Genomic DNA, 12959 nt, shown 5'->3' on the forward strand with positions numbered 1-12959 from the left:
CGACATTCTCGGCCCAGCGATACAGCCACACCTTACCTTAAAGCAGAACCAGGCCTACGCATGCACATGCGGAAAACCTCCCCTCCCTCTGAACTCTCCACAAGAACAATAAAGGGGCCAGGAACCCGGTCCAGCAGAAAGGACACATGTCTAGGCAGCAGGCCTTGGGGGTGGAGGAGAAAGCGTTCCTGGCTTTCCTCACTCGGCCCAGCCTGCCAGCCACCAGAAACCCCCCTTTCTCCTCAGCAGAGGTCTGGCCAGGGGCAGTCTCAGGCAAATAGGAAGGCAGTGGTGGGAGATGTGGGGCAGAACTGGATGGGGGGAGAAGGGGAAGCCCCAGAGCAGAGCTAGATGGCGAAGGAAGCACAAAAGCCTTAGGGGCAGAACTGGACCAGTGGGCCATTACAATCAACCTGTGAAGACGAAGACAAAGACAAGAGGATACCTTGAACGTTGGCATAGGATTGGCCTCCACATAGAATCCTGGATGGCGTCCTTCATAAAGGGCTCCATAATCGGGCTCCTGCAAAACAAAACAGAAGCCCGTACACGGCCGCTCAGAAGCGAACATCTCGTGCGAGGAGAACGGCTCCTTCTGTATTTTTATGCTGCTACCAGAGAAAGAGCCACAGAAGCCAGCAGTGCAGAAGGGACTGGCGCATAGGAAACAGACCCCTTCTAACCTAGCAGAGCACCCACCAATCACGCAGACGCCACCCAGAGCTGCTGGTGCTACACGTCAGGCCGTGCATGCCCAAGGCACGGAGGGGAGGGAATCCTTGGTCCTCTTGCTAACTCAGCTGTGCAGGTATCACACATTCACTCAACCACCCCCGGCCAGGGGCAGGCTTCTGACAAGGCCAGCTCAGCTGAGCCCTCGCTGCAGAGAGGCCGCCTCCCCCGACCCACGGAGCGCTCCCTGCCCACTCACCGCTGTCCCGATCTTCTCCAGCGTCTCCTCGTTGATGGGGTACCTCAGCTTCATCTTGCGGTAGAGCGGGTGCTTCTCGTAGTAGCTGATCAGATCCACCAGGCTGTCAAACTCAGAGTTGCCCAGGAGCACAGTCTGGCCCTCCTGCTGCACTCGGCAGTGCTTGATCTTCCCTTCCGCCCTGCCAGGCCACGATGACAGAAACACTGCTCGGCAAACGGCCAGAGAAACCCCCTCTCCAGGCAGCGGCATGAATCCCATCCCACCCGCCCGCCCCCGACGCTTCCCTCTACGTCTGCAGCCGCCCCAGAGCACAGAGGGCCGAGTGTCCATCTCCAACACCCCGAGCAAAGCACGAGGAGGAACCATGCAGCATCTGCATTAGGGATGTGAATGGTTAACTGGCAAGCAGCACCCAGTAGGGGCTGGAGCAGTCCCCCCCACTCCCACTGTGGGCAGGGGCCACTCCAGCCCAGTACGAGAGCTGCTCCAGCTTGCCCCTGTTTAAGCGGTTAACTGATTCAACAGGATTCGACATCCCTAATCAGCACAGGTCAGAAGAGGGTGAAACAACCTTACAGTTAGAGCAGACACACAGCTCCTAATGAGACCACCCAGGGACAAAAGCTGGGGAAAACAGCCCCCCACCCCCTCAGCGTGGCAGGCAACTGGCATGAAGCGGGGCGGCTTTGAGAGCCAACTGAGTCTAATGCTGTCCCAGTAGGCACCGTCTCCTTCCTCCCCCAGTCAGGGCTGAAAAGGAATGGCGGCTTGGACAGAGGCAAGGGACCCGGGACTCCCGATTGGTGCTGCAGAATACAGCAACCCCCTGTCTGAACCAGCACAGCCATTGGCGCAGGGGTGGGCAATAATTTTTGCCGGGGGGAAAGGGGGGCACTCCAAGATTTTGGAAAGTGGTCGGGGGCTGCACTCTTCCATGATATCAATGGAGAAGATGCGAGGTCTGGGACAGAGGTTGGGTGCAGAAGGGAGCTTGGGGTGAGGGACTGGGGTGCAGGAGGGAGAATGGAGTCTGGAAGGCAGTTTGGGGGAAGGAGGCGGCTGTGACCTAGGGCAGGGGACTAGAGTGCAGGGGTTTGGGATGTGACTTAGGGTAGGAGAGGACTGATCTGGGGCAAGCGATTGGGGTGCCGGATCTGGGAGGGGGTCTGGGTACAAGGGGGGGCAGAGGGTTGGGGAAGGGAAGGGCTGGGGTGCCAGAGGCAGGCTCTGGCCAGCAGCCAAACCAGCTTAACGGCCTGCAGAGCTTAAAACATTCCCCAGCCAGCCTGCCTGCCTGCCCAGCCATGTGCTTCAGTGCTTCTTCTTGGTTGCCTCTTATTTAAAACAGGCAGCTCCCATTGGCCAGTTTCTGGCTAGAAACCGGCCAGTGGGATTGTGCCGGGGGTAGGGGCAGCTCCTGAAGCTTCCCCCCCTCCCCTCCAGTTTTGAAACAAAGGGGGCCCAGCAGCAGTGTTTCTGAGAGGCATGCGGGGCTCCAGGGCAAGCAGGGGAGCCTGCCTGGGGCTCCCTGCTGCCTCTGGGGGCTGTTGGGTGCCTGTCTCCCACTTAAATCCACGGGAAGCAGGCGCCTGAATATCTTGGAGGATCAGCCTCGGCGTAACTGCAGCAGAAACACCTTCCTGACCCGACACACTGGGCCGTTCCTGCAAAACGGTGTGTTAAGCACGAGCGGGGGAGAACTTCCCTCACACCCAGGTACGTGCAGAGGGTGGGGTCCAATTCAGGGTAAGAGCGAAGAACACAAGCGGAGGCTCGTGGTGGAGATTCTCAAGCCAATCCCAAAGCAACCCAACCTCCTAATAGCAGCATCAGTCCCAGGGTGTAAATAAAACCTTCCCCCTGGGACGGACACACGCACAAGCACACGGATCCGTGTACACAGCCCGGCAGCTTACCGGAACGAGATGGCGTAGGAGTTGGGCTCAGCTCTCTTGCGCACCAGGAAGGCTCCGTCCCGTGACACTCTCATCAGCATGTGCTCGGCCTGGGGCCGGGTGAGGTTGGCGTGGTACCACCTTTGGGTAAAGACACCCTAAGATGAGCAAGCTCCCATGTCCCAGATAGGCCTGGCCAAGCCCCAAGGGGCAGGTCTCTCATGATGTAGTGCAACCGAACCCACTGGTGGCAGTTTCTCTGCAGCTCTAGAGCCCTGTGGGACAGGAGGCCGAGAAAGGGACAGTATCTGTAGCAATTCAGAGCCGTCTCGCCCCCTCGGCAGAGACAGGCTGGGGATGAAGGGAACGCAGACGCAGGGCAGATCAGTGTCCTGCCCCTCTCTCAGCAAACAGCACACGGCTCAGGGTTGGGACAGCAGGCTCAGTCTGCTGCAGAAACACACAGAGCATCGCTTCCCACTACAGCATTGGGAGGGGCACTGCAGGGCCAAAGTGAGGCAGCGAGGGGAGCACTGTAGGGGACCCCGCCCCCCGTCCCGCCCATGCTTACTCCTTGCTCTCGTGGGCGTTGGTCTGCGGCACAGGCTCAGTCAGCTTCATCTCGAACTCGTTGCACCGCAGAGGCACCTGCTGGTAATGGGTGATGAGGTCGTAAAGGCTGTCGAACACCAGGTTGTCCGTGAGGAAGAACTTGGGGCTGCCGGCGTCCTGCCGGGAATGGATGCGGCAATGTTGCACCTTCCCATTGCGCCTGGGTCAGAACAAGGAGAGAAAGGGAGATGTGCTCTTGAGTGGGGACTCTGGGCAGGCCATTGCCCAACGCAGACTGACTGGATAAGATGCCATCATGTGGCTTACTCAGTCTCATAGCTAGCAGGCCATCTCGGTGGGAGTATGGCCCAGCTAAATTGGACCCAGCAGTAAAGACAGTTAGGATGCATGCCTACTCTTAGTCCATGGATTACATTAAGCAGGAGAAGTGTGATCAGTGCAAACACACAGCCAAGAGGCCAACAACACAGATAACAGCAGTACATGGTGGAGAAAATCCAACATGCTTGAAGACACAAACCGATGACTACCGGAGTTAGGAAGGATCGTCTTCTGGGGCAAGTTATGAAAAACTGGTAACCAATGCTCTCTCTAATCTTTTCCATTCATTTGAAGATATTTTTTCCTTCCCATTGCAGAATAAATTTTTATGCACACGGAGGCATGTGTGAATATGCACCACCAATAGAAACACAAAACGTAGCGGCAGGCACTCTGCTAAGCAGCTGGGTGGCATTTGAATTTCTCTTGAGCAGCTGCACAAGAGCACAGATTACGGGGAATAATACGAGTAACTTATGTATCAGGCAAGCCAGAAATCTGCCTGGCAATAATCCCCAGAGCAGATCTTTTAGAAAAACATACAGCTTGATTTAAAAATTGCCAGTGATGGAGAATCTACCATCACCCTTGGTAAATTGATCCAGGGGTTAATTTCTCTCATTGTTAAATGTCCCCCTTCTTCCTAGTCTGTATCAGTCTAGCTTCAACTTCTAGATCCTGGATCGTGAGAGACCTCTCTCAGCTAGACTGGTAACCCTGTTAGTAAATACTAGCTCCCCAGGTTGATACTTCAAGACTCTGAGTAACCCCTTACCCTTCCTTTGTTAAGCTAACGAGACTGAGCACCTCCAGTCGCTCGCTATCAGGTACGTTCCTAATCCTTTAATCATTCTCAGGGCTCTTCTCTGACCCCTCTTCCATTTATCAACATCCTTCCTGAAACGTGGACATCAGAATGGACACAGTATTCCAGAAGGGGCAGCGCCAGTGCCAAATCTGTACACCTATTTTAGAGAGTTCGTGCATCTGTCTGTCCATGAGTCAGTCTGTCTGTCCAAGAATGCCTTAACTATAAGAGCTAGGACCATCAAATTTGGTACACAGCTTCCTCTTCTCCCAACTTAAAGCAAGGGTAGGGTTTGTTTGTGCCAGGACAATGGGATGTGCCTGGAATGTAACTGTTTTCCATAACCCAGAAAGGGAGGGGCCTGAGAGCATGGACAGTTATGCTCCACAATGACCACTGGGGACAGTGAGTATGGGGGACAGTTACACTGCAGAATGACCACAGGGGGGCAGCTACACCAGGAAGACAGCAGGCAGCTGGGGCCAGGGCTCTCCATATTGCCAGTCACCAGCCAAAGGGTAAGTTGCCCCCTGGTTGCAGCTCAGCTCCCATCATCCCCCCCTCCCCGCAGACGGGATGCAGGCCAGGGCCAGGCAGGAAACCCCCACCTCCTCCCCCATGCAGCCCCTGTGCCTCTTCGGGAAGAGCTGCCGGCCAGGCAGCATGACCCCAAGTGTCCTAGGGAGCCACCGTCACAGCAACACCGGTGAGCCCCACCAGACCTCCCAAACCTGACTCCTGCACCCCCACAAGGACCTGAGTAACAGCGGGTAAATCCTCTAGCACAAATCCAAAATAACCTCTGGCTCTACTCGGGATTCCTGATTTAGCATCCCAGACAGAACCGGAGGCCATGAGAATAAGGATGTTAAGAAGCGGTAACTGGCTAATCGTGTAGCTGACACAATTTGTACTGACTACACAATTAGTTGATAAGGGGAGGCGCTCTGTCCCGGCTTGCTCTGGGTTCAGGAGCTACCCCCACTATGGCTCTGCAGTTTAAATGAAGTAGGAGCCGGGTGTGCAGGCAGCCCAGTTCCTACTATATTTAAATTACAGAGCTGCAGTGGGGGCAGCTCCCAGGGCCGGTGCGAGCAGTCCCAGCTTGTGCTGGCTCTAGGAACGCTGTGGCTCTGCCTCCCCTCCTCCTGCCTCACATACCGTGAAGACATTGCTGGGACGAACTGGCTTTTAAGCCAGCTCTCCCAGCACTGGCTCCTGCTTCCCCACCCCTTGCTGCCTCTGATAGAGAGGCAGCAAGGCGGGGGGAGGGGAAGTGAGCAGTTGAGTAGTCATTCGACTAGTCGCTTACATCCCTACCTGAGAGGTCAAGTAACTTGATCCAGGTCACATTGCACATGAGCGACAGAGGAGCAACTCAACCCAGGTGCTCGACTGAACCCAGCAGATAGAGGAGGTAGGGAGCTCGTGAATGAAGGCCACTTCAGAGCTGGTGAAAGGGCCACAACCCTTACCAGAAAGAGAGGGTGTAGTCTCCCACGAAGGTTTCGCTCTCTCGTACTAGAAAAGACCCATCAGGGGCACCAGTCTCTATGCAGTACTCCATCAGCAACCGCTCTGCTATGTGGCGCCCATCACGCCCAGCCCCCAGCTTGCCATGAAACCACTTCTCAGTGGAGTGAAGTTCAGTGCTGTTGCTCACCTGGCAGGAGAGAGAGACAGATCTGTGGCACTTCAGTAGAGCTCCCGGAAGGTACCGGCTATTCTCAGAGGCACAGGGCCTCCAGCTGTGGACCACGAGTGTTTGAATTCCAGTCCCCTTCCCACTGAGATAAAATCCCTTGGGACTCCAGTAATTTACATCCATTACTATGAAGTATAAAATGTTCCAGGGCCGAGAGAGCACTCAGGGTGGCATAAGTGTCACCATCCCATTTTACAGATAGGGAAACCAAGGCACAAAGGGGTAAAGCGATGGCCCGATTTTCCCAGGTGCTGAGCACCTGCAGCTCCCACTGAAATAATGCTCAGATCAGCTGCTCAGCTTCGCAATCAAGTCATTTATCATAGGCAAGGCCATGTGAAAATCAAAGGCTTTCTTTTTTTAATGAAAGTTCATGACAGTGTCACGGGCAACGTTCCTTCTACTTTTTCCACCTGTATGTGGAATACATTTTCCTGTGTGCACCAAGGCATGGGCAGATGTGCACCACCACCAGAAACATGCTGCTGGCTGTGGGCGCTGTGCTAATTAGCTGGGCGGCATCTGACTCTCTCCTGGGCGGTTCCCCAAGCGCTCAGTTTACAGGGAACTCAGGGGCGAAGTAGACATGTTCACAGAATGCGCATGGCCACTGAGTTGCCCCCACACTGCTGCGATTTTTCCAGCAGCGGGGAGGCAGACTTGAGCTTCTCCGATCTCGCAGGGGTGTTCATGTCGGAGCAGGAGTGGGGGCTCCAGGGCTGGTTTCATCTGAGGGACAGCAGCCAGCACAGCTCTGGCAGGGAACTCGAGCTACATGCTGTGCCAAGCACGAGATTGGCACATGTGGATGCTGCAAAGGCCACAGCAGCTCGTGCTCCCAGCAGGGATGTTATTGGCAACTGTGCCTCTCTCACAACCAGCTGCTGTGCCCTCCCTCGCACAACTGCTGTGACACGATCCTGCCATGCCACACGAGCCACACCGAACACAAGACTGGTATGTGCGGCTGCCTGCTTCCACTTCCCCGGTGCTGCTAGGAAAAAAAAGTCCCAGTACTGGGCTAATTCACGGCTTCCGGCAGCACATGAAATCGAGCGAATCCCTTATGAAGGCATGGCTCTCACCTCCTTTTGCTCTTCCTCATCCTCGTTTCCCTGGTGGCTGGTCGTCTCCTCAGAGTAATAGATCTTGCTGGTGGTCAGGACAAAGTAATGTGGATTCCATTCCTGTAGGGAAACAAAAACCTCTGTAAAGGGAATTCATCCAATCAGCACTGGACAGACCGATTACCTTTGGGTGGATTGTCAGCACTGTGGGGTTTGGTGGGGTTCAGGGGTAGTGAGGGAAGTTGGCTGGTGAAGTTTAAAGGCTCAAGAAGACCATGATCAATGACACTGACAAAAGCTACAAGCCAGGCAAACTTCTGAGACACGGTCAGTTCCATAGCACCCTGCTAATTCACCTCTAAAAATACTCTTGAGCAGCGGCTTTTGGAAGCATCGAAATGGGGGGTAGCTTTGTGATGCAAACCGATGCTTGTATGTGGAATCAGGCTGAGAATTCTCCAGCGCACTTTACAGGGGCACTGTCAACTGGAAATCTAGTTAAAACACAGAAGTGTGGAGTAGATTCTGGTTCTAAACTAGACCCAAAGTCATCCAGGCAATTTGTGGTGTTTTTTTTTTTCCTTCCAAAAGTTGCATGTGAAAAATTCATGTGAAAAACAAGGAGAATGGACTGGACAAAACATCATTAAAAGCACACAGTAAAACTTTAAAAACAGAAATGTTCAGACAAAATATGGATTTAGATGCACCCACGTCTGAAAGTTCTGGACTTAATTTATAACTTAAATTATATTAAACAAGGCACATTCAGTGTTTCATAATCAAAGCCATGAGAAGGCCCCTGGATAGTTTACACCATCCCCTCCCCAGGCAGGATGACTCCCTACCATGCGCATTAGTTACTTCCCCAGCAGAATTAATATTAGTTTGTAAGGTCAGATTGGCTGAATGGCTCAGCAATCTTTAGGTAACCTGAAAGAAGTGGCAGCCGCAGAAGGAAACATACATGATTGATGGGATCTTCCAGGTAGAGGATCCCGTTCTTGATCGAGTTGCTGAGATCGTTCTCTGAGTACACTAACGATGGCACCTCTTCATAAGGACTGCCCTCTGCCAGCTTCTTGTGCTGCAGAATAAGACCCCCAGATCAAATATTACTAGAGGAAGTGAAGGCCCCAGAAAAACCATGATCACATGTTTATGCTTTAGAGACCTTAACGTTCTTCAGCTGTACTACAAGGGGTACCCCCCGAGAGCATAACTACTGATAAAAGATCCCCTTCCGCACTGCAGAAAGGGGTCATGAAATTCAGTAGTGCCAAAACGCCACTGGGCACGTTGTCCTGTGGCGATGCCTACGAGTTTGTCGTAGGCCAGAACTGCACTGGGCTAGGGCTGCACACACACAGAGCAAAACCAGACCTTTCCCTAAGAGCTTTCTAGCTAAGTCCCTACCAGCTGTATGATGGCTCTGGGCAGAGTTCTTTAGAATGTATAACAGAGATTATGTGACAGCTACCATCTTGGCCAACACACCAAGGTCTGAACCCTGGAACCGCCACACCTTAAACCAGCAATGAGCAACTAAGACTAGTGAGTGGGCTGCATGAATGGGAGCAGAAGCTGGCAGCCTCATGGGGGTCAGGAAGTGGCTGTCCTGTGCATTTGGGGGCTGGGAGCAGACACTGGCAGCCTCACAGGGGTCAGGAGCTGGCCGCCCTGTGCATGCGGGAGCTGGGAGCTGCTCTAATCAGGCTGGAGCAATCTCCCCTGGGATCCCACTTAATCAGTTAACCAGTTAAACCTAAGAACTCTACATCCCTACCAGGGACCAGCTCCAAGGCAGCTGGCAGGAGCAGCCGGGGAAGTGAGGAAGGGCAGCTGAAATGCAGCTGCATAGCGTACAGGGAATTTAGGGGAGCTGACAGGGGGCTGCAATCCCACTCTGGTCCCAAACTCCACAAGGACAGGTTGTTTCTCCAGAAAACACTGCAAGTAGTGGACAAAGCAGGCAGCCAACCAGCGTTAGAAAGCAGCACTGCACACCTTTAAATGAGCATGTGCTCTAAGGATAATCAATGTAACAAGGAAACAACATTAACCTGCACAACGGTAAGTGAGGAATTAGGCTATGTCTACATTGCGCATTCTTGCGCAAGATATGCAAATGAGACGTGGCGATGAATATTGCCATGCCTCATTTGCATACCTAATGAGCCACCATTTTGTGCCAGAGGCTTTGGCACAAGAGCCATTCTGCTGCTTATTTTCAGGCAGAACGGCTCTTGTGCAAAAGGGGGGCTTTTGCACAAGAAGGAATAGAGTAGACTGCTGCTTCTTGCGCAAAAGCCCCTTGCGCAAAATGGCGGCTCATTAGGTATGCAAATGAGGCACAGCAATAGTCATCGCCACGCTTCATTTGCATATCTTCTTGCGCAAGAATGCACAATACAGACATAGCCTTAGTGTATTTAAAAACAGCAGTAACCAGTCTCTGTTTCCCAGGTGGCCTCCAGAGGGCAATAGGGTACAGGAGTCAGAGCTCTCCTCAGTTCAGTTCCATTTCAATGTCCCCTCCCTTTCTCTCCCTTAGATTCTAGAGCATCCTGCATTTCCAGCAGAGCAGAACGCATTCTCTGCCAGTGGAAGGTGCCATGGTAACCAGACGGTGCTGGTGTACAGACAGTGAAGCAGACGAAAGAGACCCACAGGACGAAACACTAGATCTCTGAAGATAGGGAGAAAAGATGGGTCCCAGATCCAATGCACCCTGAACTCTGGGGAAATTAGCACCTGGATCCAGCTCTGACCTTTTCTCGCACCTCTAGGAAACACTAACCCAATCCAGCCTTCTTAGAAAATGGGCCCAAACAAAATCAATATGCACTGTCCCTCTATGGTCACCCGCGGCGAGCGCCCTATCCCCTAGGCCACGCCAGAACCCGCCCCACCACCTCACCTTCAGGGCGCCCTTTATCCTGCCTCTACCTGGGTGGGTGGGACTTGAACCCGCCACACTCCCCTCCCCAGGAGCCATTCCAATGACTAGCTGAGCTGTCTTTCCTTTGCATGAGACGCCAGCCTCCAGGGAATTTTACCTTAATGAGAATCTTCCTCTTCAGCTGGTTTGGCGAGGGGAGCCCGTCAGAGGATATGTCCACCGGCTTAGTCAAGAGCATGTCCCCAAAAACCTTCTTAAAGTTCTGGGCCATGTTCCTCTGCTGGGCAATACTGCAATGGTCTTCAATAGACAGGATGATGGGATAGCTGGGAGATGGAGAAGCAGGAGGGAAAGCAAGGGTTAAGTATCAGAATGGTGACTGGGGGAGGGTCAACATTTCTGTTAACTGCCTGGTCATGGCCCTGCCATGCTATTTCGGAATTATGATTGCTCCTGTTTATCGATCTGAAACGGCTGCATTGCTCTAACGTCCGAATGCCTTACTACCTCTGAGACATTAATTACTGGCACCAGCGTGCAACAATTTCCCAGGTGCTGACTAGACAACTCTATGGGTTGTTCTCCACAGAGTCCTTTGAAACCCCAAGATATTCCAGATTTCACTCTCATCTCCACCGAGGTGAACTCGAGTTTCCTGCTCAGCAGCATCCGTCTGTACATCCCAGTATAGGATTCGTCGGAGAGAGGGAACAGATACACTAATGCCGGGTACTGTCCAGTTTAGTTTAGCCTAACAAAAATTTGCCTCTTCACCACCACAGAGAAGGACAACAACTTCCCTGTGGAACCAACCAGGTGACAAATAAAGAAATCAATAAATAGAGATTACCTATCTCCTAGAACTGGAAGGGACCTTGAAAGATCATCAAGTCCAGTCCCCTGCCTTCACAGCAGGACCAAGTATCATCCCTGACAAATTTTGGCCCTTTTGGCCCCAAATCCCTAAATGGCCTCTGCAAGGATTGAACTCAGAACCCTGGGTTTAGCAGGCCAATGCTCAAACCACTGAGCTATTCCTCCCCCCAAGAGGGCTATGCAGGGATGTATTTATAATACAGCACTAACATACACAAGACAGAACAGGCAGCCTCCCCACTAACCATGGCACTCTTGTGGAGAAGCAATCACATCTGGGCCTTTAGTAGGACAAGAACCCATGGCCAGAGGTTGTCCCTTGTCGCATTATCAGTTTAGCAAGAAGAACTTTCATCGGTGTTCTGTCTGTGTGTGCATGAGGCTCACACACAAACCATCATGACAACATTGTACATGTGCACCAAGAGGAGAATAAGCCCTTTGTTGCAATATCAGAAGACACTAAGGCTGTACATCTCAGGCTAATAAATTACATTTAGTACCTGTACAGATGGATACATTCATTAGCAGGGATCCTAGCTTTCATTGATTTAAAACCCCAAATTCTCAGATAAAAAAAATAAACATCCTTTCTTTTTGTGATTAAAATGTAACATTGAACTAGAATTTCCCCTGGACACAATATATATACACAGTTATCAGCAGAACACATTTTTTTGATACATTTACAATTTTTAAGCAATCAATATAATAAATCAGTATAATAAAATACTCTTAACACAATGACCCAGTCATAGTGCATCGTTTCTTTACAGTAGTCTATGGCCTGCTCTGTCAGCATCTTGGTTTTTTTTTCCCCTTTTCATGAAGTTTACATTGAGTGCTTTCCAGGTGTTCTACAACAGTCTGCCTTCACAAGCAATCTACAGCCTAGCTGCAGACAGCACAAAACAGCACATTACCGTCAGCATAAAGTTGTCCTTGCCAAATTCCGTGACACAGTGCATTGAGGGGATTTTTAAAGTTTCTGGCATCTTTTCATAACTTTAATTACTAATGTCTGAAGGCTTAAGTGAAGTTTGGGATACAACAAACACAAACCCCTTTTCGCCTCAGGATGCCAGATCGGAGTATATTTAGTTATGCAAACATAAAGTGCATTCAAAAATCAACCCCAAAAGGAGAGGCTGCATGCACTGAGTAAGTGACACTGGTACTTTCAGTAGCACTGAGTCAATAGTTACTGTCTGTTTTTTTTGTTCACAAAATGTAAAAACTAAAGTATCTCCGTAAAAAAGCAAATTCTGTGTTTTTCTGTGGCAAAGGGATAATAATCCCAGTTCATCACCCAAGACACAAGTCAAATTATTCATGTGGAGTCACCAAGTTCAACCCTGGAGAGGTGTTAGGCCCTATATTTTCAGGGGGTGTTAATTATTGTGTGTCCAGTGGACAGTCCTCCACCCATCTCAGCCTGATTTATAGCGTGCCAAGCACTTGCAGATCCATGGACTACAGCCAGACCTGGGGGAACACATTAAGTATCTGGACCAAAAACATTTCCAGTTGGGCCTCCAAAATTAATGGCTATTTGAAAACGTAGGAATAAACGGCATGCTCAGCATCACAAAGTGAGCCACAGAAGAGCCAGAGACAGAACTCCCAAGATCCTGACTGAATGAGGACAGTCTTTGCAGGTGAAATCAACCTCGTGCAGAGATGGGAACAGTACTTAATTTGTGCAAGGATTTGCCACTCGGGACTCGCAGTCCCGAGCCCCCGGCGAGCCTCCGGGGTTGCTTCATCAGTTATGAAAGTTTAAAAAAAACACTGCTTGAGCCCCAGCATCTAACAAATTAAACCCAGGGGAGCAAGCAAAAAAAGGCTTGCATGAGCTACTTCACTTCCACTTCCACC

The 12959-nt window shown here is 51.5% G+C and overlaps 1 protein-coding gene across 6 annotated transcripts in view; it reads right to left on the bottom strand.

The window, feature by feature from the left end:
* PLCG1 (phospholipase C gamma 1) overlaps nt 1-12959 on the bottom strand; it is a 101196-nt gene that overhangs the window by 20110 nt on the left and 68127 nt on the right. For all 6 annotated transcript variants that reach the window (XM_075901320.2, XM_075901324.2, XM_075901323.2 and 3 more), the window contains 8 exons: nt 10363-10531; nt 8271-8390; nt 7322-7423; nt 6007-6194; nt 3401-3601; nt 2851-2970; nt 932-1112; nt 446-523 (listed from right to left, as the gene is read on the bottom strand). In XM_075901320.2, the coding sequence (XP_075757435.2) occupies nt 446-523; nt 932-1112; nt 2851-2970; nt 3401-3601; nt 6007-6194; nt 7322-7423; nt 8271-8390; nt 10363-10531 (1159 nt within the window). The remainder of the gene's footprint in view (nt 1-445; nt 524-931; nt 1113-2850; nt 2971-3400; nt 3602-6006; nt 6195-7321; nt 7424-8270; nt 8391-10362; nt 10532-12959) is intronic.

Source organism: Pelodiscus sinensis, chromosome 17 (genome assembly GCF_052426305.1).
Source record: "Pelodiscus sinensis isolate ZL-2025 chromosome 17, ASM5242630v1, whole genome shotgun sequence".
NCBI lineage: Eukaryota > Metazoa > Chordata > Testudines > Trionychidae > Pelodiscus > Pelodiscus sinensis.